The sequence below is a fragment of the Barbus barbus genome (genome assembly GCF_936440315.1).
Source record: "Barbus barbus genome assembly, chromosome: 34".
NCBI lineage: Eukaryota > Metazoa > Chordata > Actinopteri > Cypriniformes > Cyprinidae > Barbus > Barbus barbus.
This window is the reverse complement of record NC_136762.1, coordinates 777,501-792,500: the sequence shown is the minus strand read 5'-3', so window position 1 is coordinate 792,500 and position 15,000 is coordinate 777,501. Positions and strand designations below refer to the sequence as shown.

Sequence of the window (15,000 nt, the reverse complement as noted above, 5' to 3'; positions counted from 1 at the left end):
TATTATTTTTATTATATAATAAATAAAAAGAAAACAGATAGAATATTTTGTTGTCATATTAGAATTAAAGCTATTTACACAGGGGATTTGGGATTTCTCTTTTTATCACTCCATAAATCACAAAATATTGTCAACAGACAGAAAATATATATATTTTTATGTTTTAAGGAATAAACTGTTGTATAAATCATTGTGAATGATATATGAACAAACCCCTCAGTAAAAACCCTCAGAATATAGAGAGGAATAAACCTCTAAGTGCTGGTGTCTGTAAGTGCTGCTGAAGTGGAGAAACAAACTCTAAATATATATATATATATATATATATAGTAATGGAAATCTACAGACGCAAATAAATAAAAATTCAATTTATTATAATCTCAATTGTGGCAGCTGAGTCCTTCGCCATCTTTAAGAAACGCATCTCTTCCATCTTTATTTGACCTCTAACTCCAGCACTCTCTATTCTAATTCTATCTTATCTAGTTATTTTCTTTTTTTATCAAAAAAAAAAAACAAAAAAAACACTTGACCCTCTAACACTAGATTTCTCTATTCTTTTTACTATTCTATCTACTTGTTTTATTTTTGTTGTGTGTATGTATATGTATATATATATAAACCTTGCTAGTCTCTAGGCTAACTGAGTCTTGTTATAGCACTTGCATATTATCTTTTGTTGATTTCGATTGCTTCTATTGTCATCATTTGTAAGTAACTTTGGATAAAAGCATCTGCTAAATGACTAAATGGAAATAAAGTGTAACAAAGTCAACACTTGAATGTGTATTTTGGATGTTTTCTATTCACTAGTCCAAAACAAGACGTTATGAGAGCAAATTCTCAAAATTGACAAGTGCATGTTTGACACCAATGTTACTCATTTCTGAATCGGATGGATCGGTGTCATCTTCCACGTGTAGATCTAGTGGTGTTGTGTAAACTGAGGTTAATAGATGGTGTTTAGACCTAACTCAAGTACTTACGGATGTTGTTCCATCTACTGTGGACCTGTACCACATCATCATCATCATCATCATCATGTCCATCCTTTAGCGTCCCGTTACCTGTGTCCTGTAGGGATCTGTTCCTGTGCGTCTGTAGGACAGTCAGAGGTGTGTGAGTTTAGGGCGAATCTAGAATAGACGCTTCATTTCATTTCTCAAACTCACCTGATGTTCTTGTTGGGGAGTCATCATGATAATCTGAGAAAGACTCAAACCACTGCATCAACTCTAAAACACAATCAAATGACGTCTGCTTTGCCTAAAATGTGCTCAAATGTGATTTTTAACACTTACCAGAGGTACATAGAGCAAGTTTCCTAAAACAACTCCACTCTGCTGTATTCACTGAAGACCGGGGTTTTTATACTTCAGCCGTTACGACAGACTACTGACGTGTTGCGATATCTTCTGCGTGTTGAATGAAACATGCAATAGCTGCAAACGTTCAACAGACAACTTGAGTTGCATAAACTTCTGAAAGATCTCAGTTTGATAAAAAAACAAAAACACACACACACTTGTACTGTGAATCAGTGTGTTTGCAATCAGATTAGCACTGCAAAAGACATTTAAGAGAGTGTGTGACAATTACATCTGTAAGAAACACTCAACAGGCAATAGAGAGAGTCACAATCATATCTAGACTCAGCTCAGCTGTTATAATACACCAGCTCTATTTCTGAATCATAAGCTGCATTACTGCACATGTAGACGAGCTAGTTTGGACATTTAAAGGAACAGTTCACTAAAAAATTTAAATGTGCAGAAAATGTGCTCACTCTCAGTTCATCTGAGATCAGGATGAGTTAGTTTCTTCATCAGGTTTGTATAAATGTGTCTCTGCATCAGTGTCTCAGCAATGGATGCTCTGCAGTGAATGGGTGCCGTCAGAATGAGAGTCTGATAAAAACATCACAATAATCCACACCACTCCAGTCCATCAGTTAACATCTGGAGAAGACTAAAGCTGAAACAAATCCAGCATTAAGATGTTTTTAACTAAAATACCAGTCTATAATCCATAATAACTCTTCCTCCAGTGAAAAAGTGTTCTGGTCTGAATCAGGAGAGAAATCTGCAGATCAAGCAGCGTTTACAAGACAAAACAGCTCTAAACTTTACAGCTTTTGTGTTCTCCAGATGTTAACTGATGGACTGGAGTGGTGTGGATTATTGTGATGTTTTTATCAGCTATTTGGACTCTCATTCTGACGGCACCCATTCACTGCAGAGCATCCATTGCTGAGACACTGATGCAGAGACACATTTCTACAAACCTGATGAACAAACAAACTCATCCTGATCTCAGATGAACTGAAGGTGAGCACATTCTCATTTTTGGATGAACTTTTCCTTTAAATTTGTTCACTGGTATAATTGATTACAAATAAAAATGCGATGCATGAGTATTTGATGTTTTAATAACAGATTCCCATATACAAACTAGATACTGTGATATTGTTGGCCACATCACCAGACTCGGGCATATAACCGTGTGATAAATGAAAACACATGCAGTGGAAGATAATCGATTTTAAAGTAAAGCAGTGTGGAGGAACGGAAGTTACACTGAAATTATCCATTTTCATCCGTCGGTGAGGCGGGACGCTCTTACAGTTCAGTGTAGCAGATGGGTGCCGTCATCTGTTAGGATACACACGCTACAGTAAGACAAAACATCCTTCAGAACTGAATGCATCTTCAAAATAAAAAGAGAAAAGAAAACAAGTAACAAAAAAAAAATCCCCTAATGGATGGAAGAAGTAGTTTAAAAAGCGCACAATAGAAATACACAAAACGTTCCAACATCCACTAATTAGTCCATTTGCATTTCTCCAGTTAGCAGCAAAGACAATTACGAAAACATAAATCCCAAAATATCTGAGATTAAAAAAACAAAACAAACACTTGATGCTACAAAAGACATAAAACATGAGAACCGAGTGTTAAGCATACACACCGTCAGGGCTAAAACACTGTTTTTATCACGAAGTGTTCTGTAATTCTGTGGGAATGATTGTACATGAGTTCATTAGCTTGGCCTTTGTCTAAAATACAAGCAAAGTTCTGCCTCTGGGAGAAGAAACATCCATGCCAGGATCACTAAAGAAGCCAAATTTTCCACATTTATACCAGTGCAATGACCTCAAAGAGCAATTTATGTAGTGTTATTCCTCGCAGACTTCTAGAAAGACTCAATATCCTCAAATATGGCTCATCACAACCTTCTGTAACAATTTTAATGCTTTCCCAGTTGGTTTGAGTATTTAGATGCTTTAAATAGGAGCTTGCGAGAAAATAATCCATCCTTAAATTGTTCGTTTACTGTCAGGATCACAAAAGAGACTCAAAACATTAGCAAAACTGGTTTTGGTGATAATTTGAAATGTATGACTGACAGACTGTGTGATATCCATTGATGTTGTTTTCCTCTCTACGGGAGCGTTTGTTAATGCAGCACTGATCTGCTTTACGGCAAGAATCAGACATCACTAGAAATGATACGACATTGTCCTTTTGAGAAGTCTGCATGACAAAACCCTAAAAACACACTTCACATTGGCTCTCGGTGATCTAAAATCATCCTGTAAATGTGCAAAATTTTGCAAGAGGCATAGCAGGTGTAAGGAATAGCGCCTACTCCATGCTACAATAGTTAAATGTGTTGCTCAAACGGCAAAGTTTCTCCCTTCCATTAGATCCAACTGGTATGGAAGCTTATTTCCATCACAGAATAATAATAAAAAAAAAAAAAAGGTTATTGCGACTTTTTTCTCAGAATTGACTTTTTTTGTAATCCTGAGGTTACATGTTGAAGTTTTTTACTTTTTTTCAAAATTCTGATTTTATATCTCACAACTTTGACTTTTTTCGCAATTCTGAGTTTATATCTTACAATTTTGACTTTTTGGGGGAATTCTCCGTTTATATCTTGCAACTTTGACTTCGCAATTCAGAGTTTATATCTCGCAATTTTGACTTCTTTGGGGAATTCTCCGTTTATATCTTGCAACTTTGACTTTTTTCGTAATTTTGAGTTTATATCTCGCAATTTTGACTTTTTGCAATTCTGAGTTTATATCTCGCAATTTGGACTTTTTCGCAATTCTGAGTTTATATCTCGCAGTTTTGAGTTTATATCTCGCAGTTTTGAGTTTATATCTCGCAGTTTTGACTTTTTCGCAATTCTGAGTTTATATGTCGCAATTCTGAGTTTATATCTCGCAATTTTGAGTTTATATCTCACAGTTTTGACTTTGCAATTCTGAGTTTATATCTCGCAATTTGGACTTTTTCGCAATTCTGAGTTTATATCTCGCAGTTTTGAGTTTATATCTCGCAGTTTTGAGTTTATATCTCGCAGTTTTGACTTTTTCGCAATTCTGAGTTTATATGTCGCAATTCTGAGTTTATATCTCGCAGTTTTGAGTTTATATCTCGCAGTTTTGACTTTTTCGCAATTCTGAGTTTATATGTCGCAATTCTGAGTTTATATCTCGCAATTTTGAGTTTATATCTCACAGTTTTGACTTTGCAATTCTGAGTTTATATCTCGCAATTCTGAGTTTATATGTCGCAATTCTGAGTTTATATCTCGCAATTTTGACTTTTTCGCAATTCTGAGTTTATATCTCGCAATTCTGAGTTTATATCTCGCAATTTTGAGTTTATATCTCACAGTTTTGACTTTGCAATTCTGAGTTTATATCTCGCAATTCTGAGTTTATATGTCGCAATTCTGAGTTTATATCTCGCAGTTTTGACTTTTTCGCAATTCTGAGTTTATATCTCGCAGTTTTGAGTTTATATCTTGCAATTTTGACTTTTTGCAATTCTGAGTTTATATCTCGCAATTTTGACTTTTTCGCAATTCTGAGTTTATATCTCGCAGTTTTGAGTTTATATCTCGCAGTTTTGAGTTTATATCTCGCAGTTTTGACTTTTTCGCAATTCTGAGTTTATATGTCGCAATTCTGAGTTTATATCTCGCAGTTTTGAGTTTATATCTTGCAATTTTGACTTTTTGCAATTCTGAGTTTATATCTCGCAATTTTGACTTTTTCGCAATTCTGAGTTTATATCTCGCAGTTTTGAGTTTATATCTTGCAATTTTGACTTTTTGCAGTTTTGAGTTTATATCTCGCAGTTTTGACTTTTTCGCAATTCTGAGTTTATATGTCGCAATTCTGAGTTTATATCTCGCAATTTTGACTTTTTCGCAATTCTGAGTTTATATGTCGCAGTTTTGAGTTTATATCTTGCAATTTTGACTTTTTCGCAATTCTGAGTTTATATCTCGCAGTTTTGAGTTTATATCTTGCAATTTTGACTTTTTCGCAATTCTGAGTTTATATCTCGCAGTTTTGAGTTTATATCTCGCAGTTTTGAGTTTATATCTCGCAGTTTTGACTTTTTCGCAATTCTGAGTTTATATGTCGCAATTCTGAGTTTATATCTCGCAGTTTTGAGTTTATATCTTGCAATTTTGACTTTTTGCAATTCTGAGTTTATATCTCGCAATTTTGACTTTTTCGCAATTCTGAGTTTATATCTCGCAGTTTTGAGTTTATATCTTGCAATTTTGACTTTTTGCAGTTTTGAGTTTATATCTCGCAGTTTTGACTTTTTCGCAATTCTGAGTTTATATGTCGCAATTCTGAGTTTATATCTCGCAATTTTGACTTTTTCGCAATTCTGAGTTTATATCTCGCAGTTTTGAGTTTATATCTTGCAATTTTGACTTTTTGCAGTTTTGAGTTTATATCTCGCAATTTTGACTTTTTCGCAATTCTGAGTTTATATGTCGCAGTTTTGAGTTTATATCTCACAGTTTTGACTTTGCAATTCTGAGTTTATATCTCGCAATTCTCAGTTTATATCTCGCAGTTTTGAGTTTATATCTTGCAATTTTTACTTTTTGCAATTCTGAGTTTATATCTCGCAATTTTTACTTTTTCGCAATTTTCAGTTTATATCTCGCAATTGACTTTTTCGCAATTCTGAGTTTATATCTCGCAATTCTGACTTTTTAAAATCACGATTTACAATTCTGTTTTTTTTTCTCCACGGAATATTTGTTTATATGTCACAATTCGGTTTATTTTTTTGTTTATATATAGAATTTTTCTCATAATGGTGAGAAAGTCTGAACTGTAATAATCATTTTTATTTTTTATTCCATGGCAGAAATGGGCTTCCACAGTCTTGCGTTCAACAAGGCAAATTTTAGGAGATCCGCTTCTAGTTTGGACTAGCTCTAAACAGTCACGTGAGATTGGCACAAATGTCCGTTTTCATTCAGCGGTGGCATTGTTTGCTTAGCAAAAACTTAGTAAATATATAAAATCTCACTTTCATGGTTCATATACCCTGCCTACCATTTGACACCATTTCTAGACGACACTAACCTCACCTCTCTAGTAATCTATGAAGCAGAAAACTCGAGTCTAGCGGTCGAACAAATGCATGTAACTCTCAGTTCAGGCCCGATGCCAAAGCAAAGGATGCACTTTCTAGCCAGATCGTCACTTATGAAGCACTAGCACACTAGAACAAGAACTCGTCAATCCACATTCAATGCATCTGTCACTATGTACAATATAGGATCTATATATATTAATTGAGTTCATTATTTCAATAGATGTCTCTGCCGTTATAGAGTAGTCTGAATATGTACAATATAAGTCTCGATGATCAAATAAATAAATAGGAAGTAAAATGGCCGTGGCTTTTGCAGTGAATGTGGCTAGAGAAGAGGCCAGCAGAAGAGTCTCGCAGTCTGTCTGCAGGAGAGAGCCGTGGTGCGTCGCAGCAGTGCATCATGGTCCCGGGGTGTGTTTACGTTCCTGTGCAACTGAAGCGTGTGTTTGGTGGGGATTCAGTGGATGGGTGACTCTGTGATGGACCGGCTCCGGATGCAGACGCGGGAATCGGCTCTGGGAATGAGGCTTGGGCTATACCACCGTCCCGCTCGGAGAGTTTCCATTCTGCGCTGACAGCGGCTGAGACGGGTGCTACGAAAACACAGACAAGAAACAGCACGAGTTCAAATGTGAGCAGTGATGAAATTACTTTGGGCAGCATTCAGCATATTTGCTACATTTGAAAATGACTGGCCAAATAAATAAACAAATAAATAAATAATTAAAAAAGGGCTGTCGGTCCATTCGATTTTTTTTATCTAATTAATTACATGATGTTTCGATTTATTAATTGCAAAATACATTTGACTGTGAAAATACCCACAAAATATTATTTAAAGCTATTTTGTGTTAAATGAGAAAGTATCAAGTAGACATTACAAATTGTGGCTTTAGAAAGAAATATTTTATTTGATTCAACGTAAAATTTATTACACATAAACATTTAGGCTACAACTGCCTAATGTATACTATGGAACATAAAAGAAGATAATTTGATTAACATCTCAGTATTTTTTGTTCATACGATGAAAGTCATTGGTAACCAAAACAGCTTTTTTACCAACAGTCTTCAAAATATGTTTCACAAAAGAAAGACATGAAGGTGTGTAAATGATGACAGAATTAAAAATTTTGCGTGAACTATCCCTTTTTTAATTTTTATTATTATTATTTATTTTTTTCTTAAAGAAATGATACTCTAAATATGAAACTAAATCAGGCAGGAAATGTGTTTGAGTCATTCATTCATTCGATTCGTTCAAACTAGGGATGTTAATTTCTCCTAACCGACAGCCGACGCTCGTTAACCGATTACTGACCGTTAACTGACAAGATTATTTTAAATTAGAATTGAATTAAATTAGAAAGGATAAGTGTCTGTGACCCGTTAAAAATACTATAACATTTGTTTTCCGTGGATTAATTTTACATGCGCAACAAGCAGCAAACGATAGAACATGAGGATCACATGGACATCACATCACGCACCTGCAGCGCTTCTGTGAGCGGAGAATATATAGGCTATACATATAAAACAAATAAATAGGCCTATATGGGAAATATATCTTTACTTCAGTAATAAATTAAGAAAAAAAGTAGCCTAATATGCAGAGTTTCGGTTCATTTTTGTGCTGCACGAAAGGAAACCAAGACGGCAGAAAGCAGCATCTTATTTTTCTTTAGGCCTATTTTACAAGAGGACAAATATTTGTTTGTGTTGTGAATGTACACAAATAAAAGCAAACCTTTTACAATTCTGATTATCTTTATGACTAAAAGGAGCAGTTCCTTCCACTGTAAGAAGGAAATAATTCAAGTGATTGTGCTGGCGCCGCATGCTCGCACACAGTTAAGCTTTGCTACCTTGACAATAATGCAGCCTGTTCATTATCATAATAAAATACAGTCAGTCAAACATATGGGAAAAACACACTGCTCAGTTTAAATATGTAGTCAAATCTGTGCTGCTAAGCGTTATAACCGTACCGCCGCAATGTTATGCAAAACATTGTTTTACGTGGATATTGGAATGCCAATGAAGTAGCTACATAATAAATAATATTTTGGCATTCAAATACATAGCGAATATGGAAATATTTGATTTTGTCAAATGACAGATCCAACGTTGGTTTCAGTTTCATTTTAGCCTAAATTAATTAGTTTTGGCTTGTCGTTTATAGGCTATAGCTTCTTATATTTTTAATTCTTGTTCTTTTCTGAAAACTGTTAAATTGAAAGGATTTGTTGTGGAGTGAGGGAAACTAAAATAGCCTAGCTATGTTTACAGTGTTTATTGTAATGTTTGTAAACATTTTGAGTCGGCATTAGGCCTATTTCTGAATGAAATAATCAAATGCGACTTATACGCAACTTATTTTTTTTTCTCTCTCTAAAAACTCGTTTTTATATGTGTAGCATATTTTTAACCATGCAGCAAACCTTTAAAAATATTTTGATAAATTAGGCCTACTGAAAAAAAAAAATTATAAATGCCTTTTTAAACCGTTTAACTGATTGTAATAATCGGTCAAAATTCTACTCGGTTAACAGTTAACCGGTTACAATGAACATCCCTAGTTCAAGCGGCTGACTCATTCAGGAATGAAGTAAACCACTCTCTTTATGAATGGGGTTTTGAATCATTGATTCACACGATTCGTTCAAAACGTGGATTCATTCAGAAACTAAACACTGCTGTGTTGCTCGGAGATACGCAACAATTCTGCTGTGGCTTTAAAGGTAATGTGTTCTCTATAAAATTGAGCAAAAACACATAATATTGAAATTATAACACAATATCAACTTCTTATTTACTGAACTGTTGCATAAAATCACATTTAAACTCGTGATATTTGGGACAAAATCAGCATGTGCAAAATTTACTAATAATTTCTGAGTGAAAATTGTTTTAAAGTAAATCCCACACCAATCAATTTTGTTTTAATTCTTTAAACAATTTCTTTAAAGATTCGTTTTTTTTTTATTCTTTAAATTAATTATTATTTTTTAACTTGTTGGTTTAATCCAACATGGCTTATAACTCTTATCAGAAAAACGTTTTAAAAATCCAAATGGGAAAAACTGAATGGGAAAATACGTCTGTAATCAAGACCACCGAAAAGCTGCACGTTTATTTTGACATGCATTGTAATGAACCTTGCGTGCAAATCCGAACGCTTTGCATTTCCATCTCGACTCACCGCTTTCCCGGGTCTCGCCCAAGTGCAGATGAGTCCTTCCTGACACGCTGTGATGATGCAGTCGTTCATAAAGACGAGCACGGTGAGTCGCTCGTGTGCGATTTTCTTGCACACCAGCGGCTCCAGCAGCGGCACCTCGTTCATGCGCGGACACAGCGTGGTTCCCAGCACTTTAGCGCCATCTAGCCGGTTGCAGCGCGGTGCCACGTTGATCTTATCGTTGCTTTTGCTGATGTTCCCGAGGCTGTGATAGCGCTTGTGCTCCTTTTCCCCTCCCACTCCGGATTTGTCCGATTTGCGCTCTTGTAGAGAAAGCGTTGCGAAGCGTCCGATGCTAAACGGCACGATTCCTCCTCCTCCTCCTCCGCCACCGCCGCTCGTAACGCTGCTCTCCGTCGCCCCCTGGCTTTTGGAGGTGTTTGCGACAGCGGGATGCGGAAGGGAATTTGAGCGCGACAGTGAGCGAGGTAAAGGCAACGGCAAAGTCGCCGCCTGATGAGGGTTGGAGGGATGGTGGTGACCTTCGACTACGCTGCTTCCGCTCGGGATCGTAGGTCCGAAGGTGTTCGTAATCGCACGGGAGAGCGGAAGCCGCGGATACAGAATGTCGTCCGTCAGATCCCACAAACAGAATTGCGTGTCTTGCCCGACCGATCCGAAGCGGTACGTCACGGACGAAGCTCCGCCTTTGGAGCTGTGCCGTGAAAGTCGTGAAAGCGTGCTGCTGGTTCGCACGCGACCGAATTGCAGCGCCCCCTGCTGGAAATCCTCCTCGCTGCCGCTGAGCTCCATCGGCTCCTCATCCTCCAGTTTCGTTGTGAACGGGTCGAACGCGACGACGTTGACCCATGACTTGTGGCCGTGTCCACGCGCGACGACACGACTCTCTGCGAACGACCAAACCGTCACTAAATCGTCTTCTCCGCCCGTTGCGAGATACTTCCCATCGGGGCTCCAGGAGACGCAGAGAAGCCCGCCGAAGTAACTCTTCATCACACCTTGAAGCTCCATCGAGTCGAAGTGGAAAACACGCAAGCAGCCGTCTTGACCGACGCAGGCCACGTGAACGCCGTCAGGCGAGAAGGCGAATTCGTTAAGCCCTCCCTCGCCGACCGCCCAGCGGAGCAGCGGGTTACGAGGCGTTTTGGTTTTGCAGGCGTAAACTGCGAAGCCCTCGCCTTGACGGAGCAGACAGTACTGCGGCGCGGTGGTGCCACATGGGTGCTCCACATTATAGAGGTAGAGGTGACCGCTGGCGTGCGACGCGAGAAAGAGGTTCTCCGACTTGGGAAGCCATTTGAGACACGTCACCTTCGATTTGTCTATCAGCCTCTGGGGAGAGAATAATAATAATAATACGTTTCATTTAAATAGCGCATTTCCAGTACTCAAGGTCGCTTTACAGTGAAGGTGCAATTAGAAAAGAAGAACATCAGTAAAATAAGCAAACATGACAAACATAAGCACAAGCAGTGTTGGGTAACGCAATACAAGTAACGCGAGTTACATTACTTCTTAATTTAGAAGGAAATATCTGAGTCAAATGAGTAACTCCAGTTCCTGTGTTTGTGATGTATTGAGTGACAGCTCTGGTGTTGAGAGAAATCAGGAGTAAGTGCAGAGCGTTGTGTGTGAACATGATCTTACTGTAGTTCTAGACTAAATATCATCATGATCTTACTGTAGTTCTAGACTAAATATCTACATGATCTTACTGTAGTTCTAGACTAAATATCTACATGATCTTACTGTAGTTCTAGACTAAATATCAACATGATCTTACTGTAGTTCTAGACTAAATATCTACATGATCTTACTGTAGTTCTAGACTAAATATCAACATGATCTTACTGTAGTTCTAGACTAAATATCTACATGATCTTACTGTAGTTCTAGACTAAATATCTACATGATCTTACTGTAGTTCTAGACTAAATATCAACATGATCTTACTGTAGTTCTAGACTAAATATCAACATGATCTTACTGTAGTTCTAGACTAAATATCAACATGATCTTACTGTAGTTCTAGACTAAATATCAACATGATCTTACTGTAGTTCTAGACTAAATATCAACATGATCTTACTGTAGATCTAGACTAAATATCATCATGATCTTACTGTAGATCTAGACTAAATATCAACATGATCTTACTGTAGTTCTAGACTAAATATCTACATGATCTTACTGTAGATCTAGACTAAATATCAACATGATCTTACTGTAGTTCTAGACTAAATATCAACATGATCTTACTGTAGTTCTAGACTAAATATCTACATGATCTTACTGTAGTTCTAGACTAAATATCATCATGATCTTACTGTAGATCTAGACTAAATATCTACATGATCTTACTGTAGATCTAGACTAAATATCAACATGATCTTACTGTAGTTCTAGACTAAATATCAACATGATCTTACTGTAGTTCTAGACTAAATATCAACATGATCTTACTGTAGTTCTAGACTAAATATCAACATGATCTTACTGTAGTTCTAGACTAAATATCAACATGATCTTACTGTAGTTCTAAACTAAATATCAACATGATCTTACTGTAGTTCTAGACTAAATATCAACATGATCTTACTGTAGTTCTAGACTAAATATCAACATGATCTTACTGTAGTTCTAGACTAAATATCAACATGATCTTACTGTAGTTCTAGACTAGATATCAACATGATCTTACTGTAGTTCTAGACTAAATATCATCATGATCTTACTGTAGTTCTAGACTAAATATCAACATGATCTTACTGTAGTTCTAGACTAAATATCAACATGATCTTACTGTAGTTCTAGACTAAATATCAACATGATCTTACTGTAGTTCTAGACTAAATATCAACATGATCTTACTGTAGATCTAGAAGAGAGTTCTAGATTTTGGGTGCAGCATCACTGAACGATCTACCCCCCACACACACGATATCAGCAACATTAAATTGATCAAAACTGGCATTTATAATGTTACAAAAGATTTCTGTTTCAAATAGATGTTGTTCTTTTGAACTTTCTATTCATCTGTGAATCCTGAAAAATAAAATATATCAGTTTCTACAAAAATATTGGGCAGCACAACTGTTTTCAACATTGATAATAATCAGAAAATTAAGCCTTATTAGATTTTTTTGTCATATTGTGAAATTTTCTTTAAATTCCTATTACTATACGCAATTAATTAAATTTTTTTATGCATACTCTTTAAATGCACTATAGCTCTTCATTCAAAATGTGAAAATTTAAAAACCTTATTTTTTACAAAAAAAAAAAACAATTTGCTAACTTTTTTATTTTTATTTAAGGCTTTACAAAGATCCAAAAAATAAATAGTAATTTCAAATAAATGCTGTTCTTTTGAGCTTTCTATTCATCTGTTAATCCTGAAAAATAAAATGCATCACAGTTTCCACAAAAATCTTAACTGTTTTCAACATGAAAAAATGAAGCTTAATTAGATTTTCTGTCATATTGTGGCATTTTAATTATAATTCAACAAATTTTCTTTAAATTCCTAATACTATACTGAAATCAATTATTTATTTATTTTTTTACAAATACTCTTTTATGCACTATAGTCCTTAAAATTTACTATAATACGTTTTTTTAGGTAAAGCTGTACAAAGATCTAAATAAAAAATGTATGTTCTTTTGAACTTTCTATTCATCAAAAAAACTGAAAAATAAAATGTATGATGGTTTCCACAAAAATATTGTGCAGCACAACTGTGTTCAACATTGATAATAATCAGAAATGTTTGTTGAGCAGTAAATCAGTATATTATTATGATTTCTGAAGATCATGTGACACTGAAGACTGCAGTAATGATGCTGGAAATACAGCTGCAGATCACAGAAATACATTACAGTTTAACAGATATTCACACAGAAAACAGCTGTTTTACATTAGAATAATATTTCACTATTTTTACTATATTTTTTGATCAAGCAAATATAAACAGATCCTACTGACTGCAACTTTGTCTAATCGCACTGCACTACACAATCATAATAAATTCTTATGTAATTCTTATGTCTTATGTCTGAAATCTGAGTCACATGCTGAACTATAGAGTCTGCTATTAAACAGAGTATTATGTGTAAAATGATTTTTTCAGAACATGTTTTGTCTGCTAAACATGAATATTATACATAATTCTTCAGCAATGTTACTTGTTCAATCCAAGATCAACTTTACGGTGTATATAAAAAAGGTCATGTAATAAAGAGAGTGATTGTTTATCATTTTAAGGGGTCCCTGCTTCCCGTTAGATTGACTAATTTAAACTGCCACAAGGAAATTACTAAATGTTTGCGGCTGTTTGAGGAAGAAGATCTAAAGAGGGTTCCTGTTTTCATATTACTGATTTAGAAACTTGAAGGAGCATCTTAATGATTGCAGATGGATCTCCAGTCATGGCTTGTTCACAAAATACTTAAAAATGATGAATTGTTCAGCATATTCTTTCTGAAAGACATGATTCATCATGAAAACTAGGATGTGGTAATATGGTGTATCTGTTTGCATCAGGGGCCAGTTGTTCAAAAGTTATCTGATCGGATCTTGGACATCGGATTGGATCAAATCTTGAGATTGGGTTGTTCAAAAGAAAAAAAAAGGATTCTGAATTCGGATTAGATCACAAAATCCAACCTTGGTTTTGATCTGGATTAAATCCTCAGTTTGTGTCGTTTTAGTAAGATTGGGATACTTTTGATCCATAAAACGGGATTATTCTGATTCCAGCAGAAGGAACAAAATTTCAGGAACAAAAATGTAAAAAAAAAACTATAAAACTGGTTCAAACAATACAACATTTTAATCACATTTAATTTGGCGATACATGTAATATATTGCCAAATCCCCAAACAGCTGTCAATATCAAACAGAAATATTATATTTAATTTAAAGTTTTTTTTTTAAATCATTGGCACAATCATCAGAGACGGACCAGTCAGAAGTAGTTATTTGTGCAAATGCAATGCAAAAGTAGAATGCAAAACATTGGGATTTTTAAAGATAGAATTTCATCATCATGTCCCTTTAGGGGCTCCGTAGAGCACTAGTAATCCAGATTTGGAAATCTGAAAAAGTGTGTACTGGATCAGGGTGATCCAATCCAATTTTGCTTTGAAAACCTGGCACAAAAGTAAGATGGGTTTCCTGATCCTGGATAGCAATACATGGGATTCCCAAATCCAGATCATTCTGATCCAGATTTAACTTTTTGAACAACTGGCCCCTGGAGTTCACACCAGGCTCAGGTGATCCGGTTCACTCATCTGAGACCAGATCATCTGATACTCATCTGCTCACCTCCTCGTTGAAGAGCTTGCTGGTCTCCTTCTTGATGGGGT

General features: G+C 35.8%; 2 protein-coding genes across 2 annotated transcripts in view; both read right to left on the bottom strand.

Moving 5' to 3' along the window:
- Window positions 1-1,336, bottom strand: part of LOC306853861 (delta(14)-sterol reductase TM7SF2-like) — a 9,582-nt gene extending 8,246 nt beyond the window's left edge. The window contains exons 1-3 of the mRNA XM_079391511.1: window positions 1,302-1,336; window positions 1,173-1,205; window positions 987-1,098 (exon numbers count right to left, since the gene is read on the bottom strand). Coding sequence (XP_079247637.1) covers window positions 987-1,098; window positions 1,173-1,199 — 139 coding nt within the window. The 5' untranslated portion in view covers window positions 1,200-1,205; window positions 1,302-1,336. The remainder of the gene's footprint in view (window positions 1-986; window positions 1,099-1,172; window positions 1,206-1,301) is intronic.
- A 4,591-nt stretch (window positions 1,337-5,927) lies between these two features.
- The window catches only part of LOC306854318 (WD repeat-containing protein 20-like), a 12,071-nt gene continuing 2,998 nt past the window's right edge, over window positions 5,928-15,000 (bottom strand). The window contains exons 2-4 of the mRNA XM_079392219.1: window positions 14,960-15,000; window positions 9,631-10,962; window positions 5,928-7,021 (exon numbers count right to left, since the gene is read on the bottom strand). The exon at window positions 14,960-15,000 is cut by the window's right edge and continues 142 nt beyond it. Of these exons, the coding sequence (XP_079248345.1) occupies window positions 6,962-7,021; window positions 9,631-10,962; window positions 14,960-15,000 (1,433 nt within the window). The 3' untranslated portion in view covers window positions 5,928-6,961. The remainder of the gene's footprint in view (window positions 7,022-9,630; window positions 10,963-14,959) is intronic.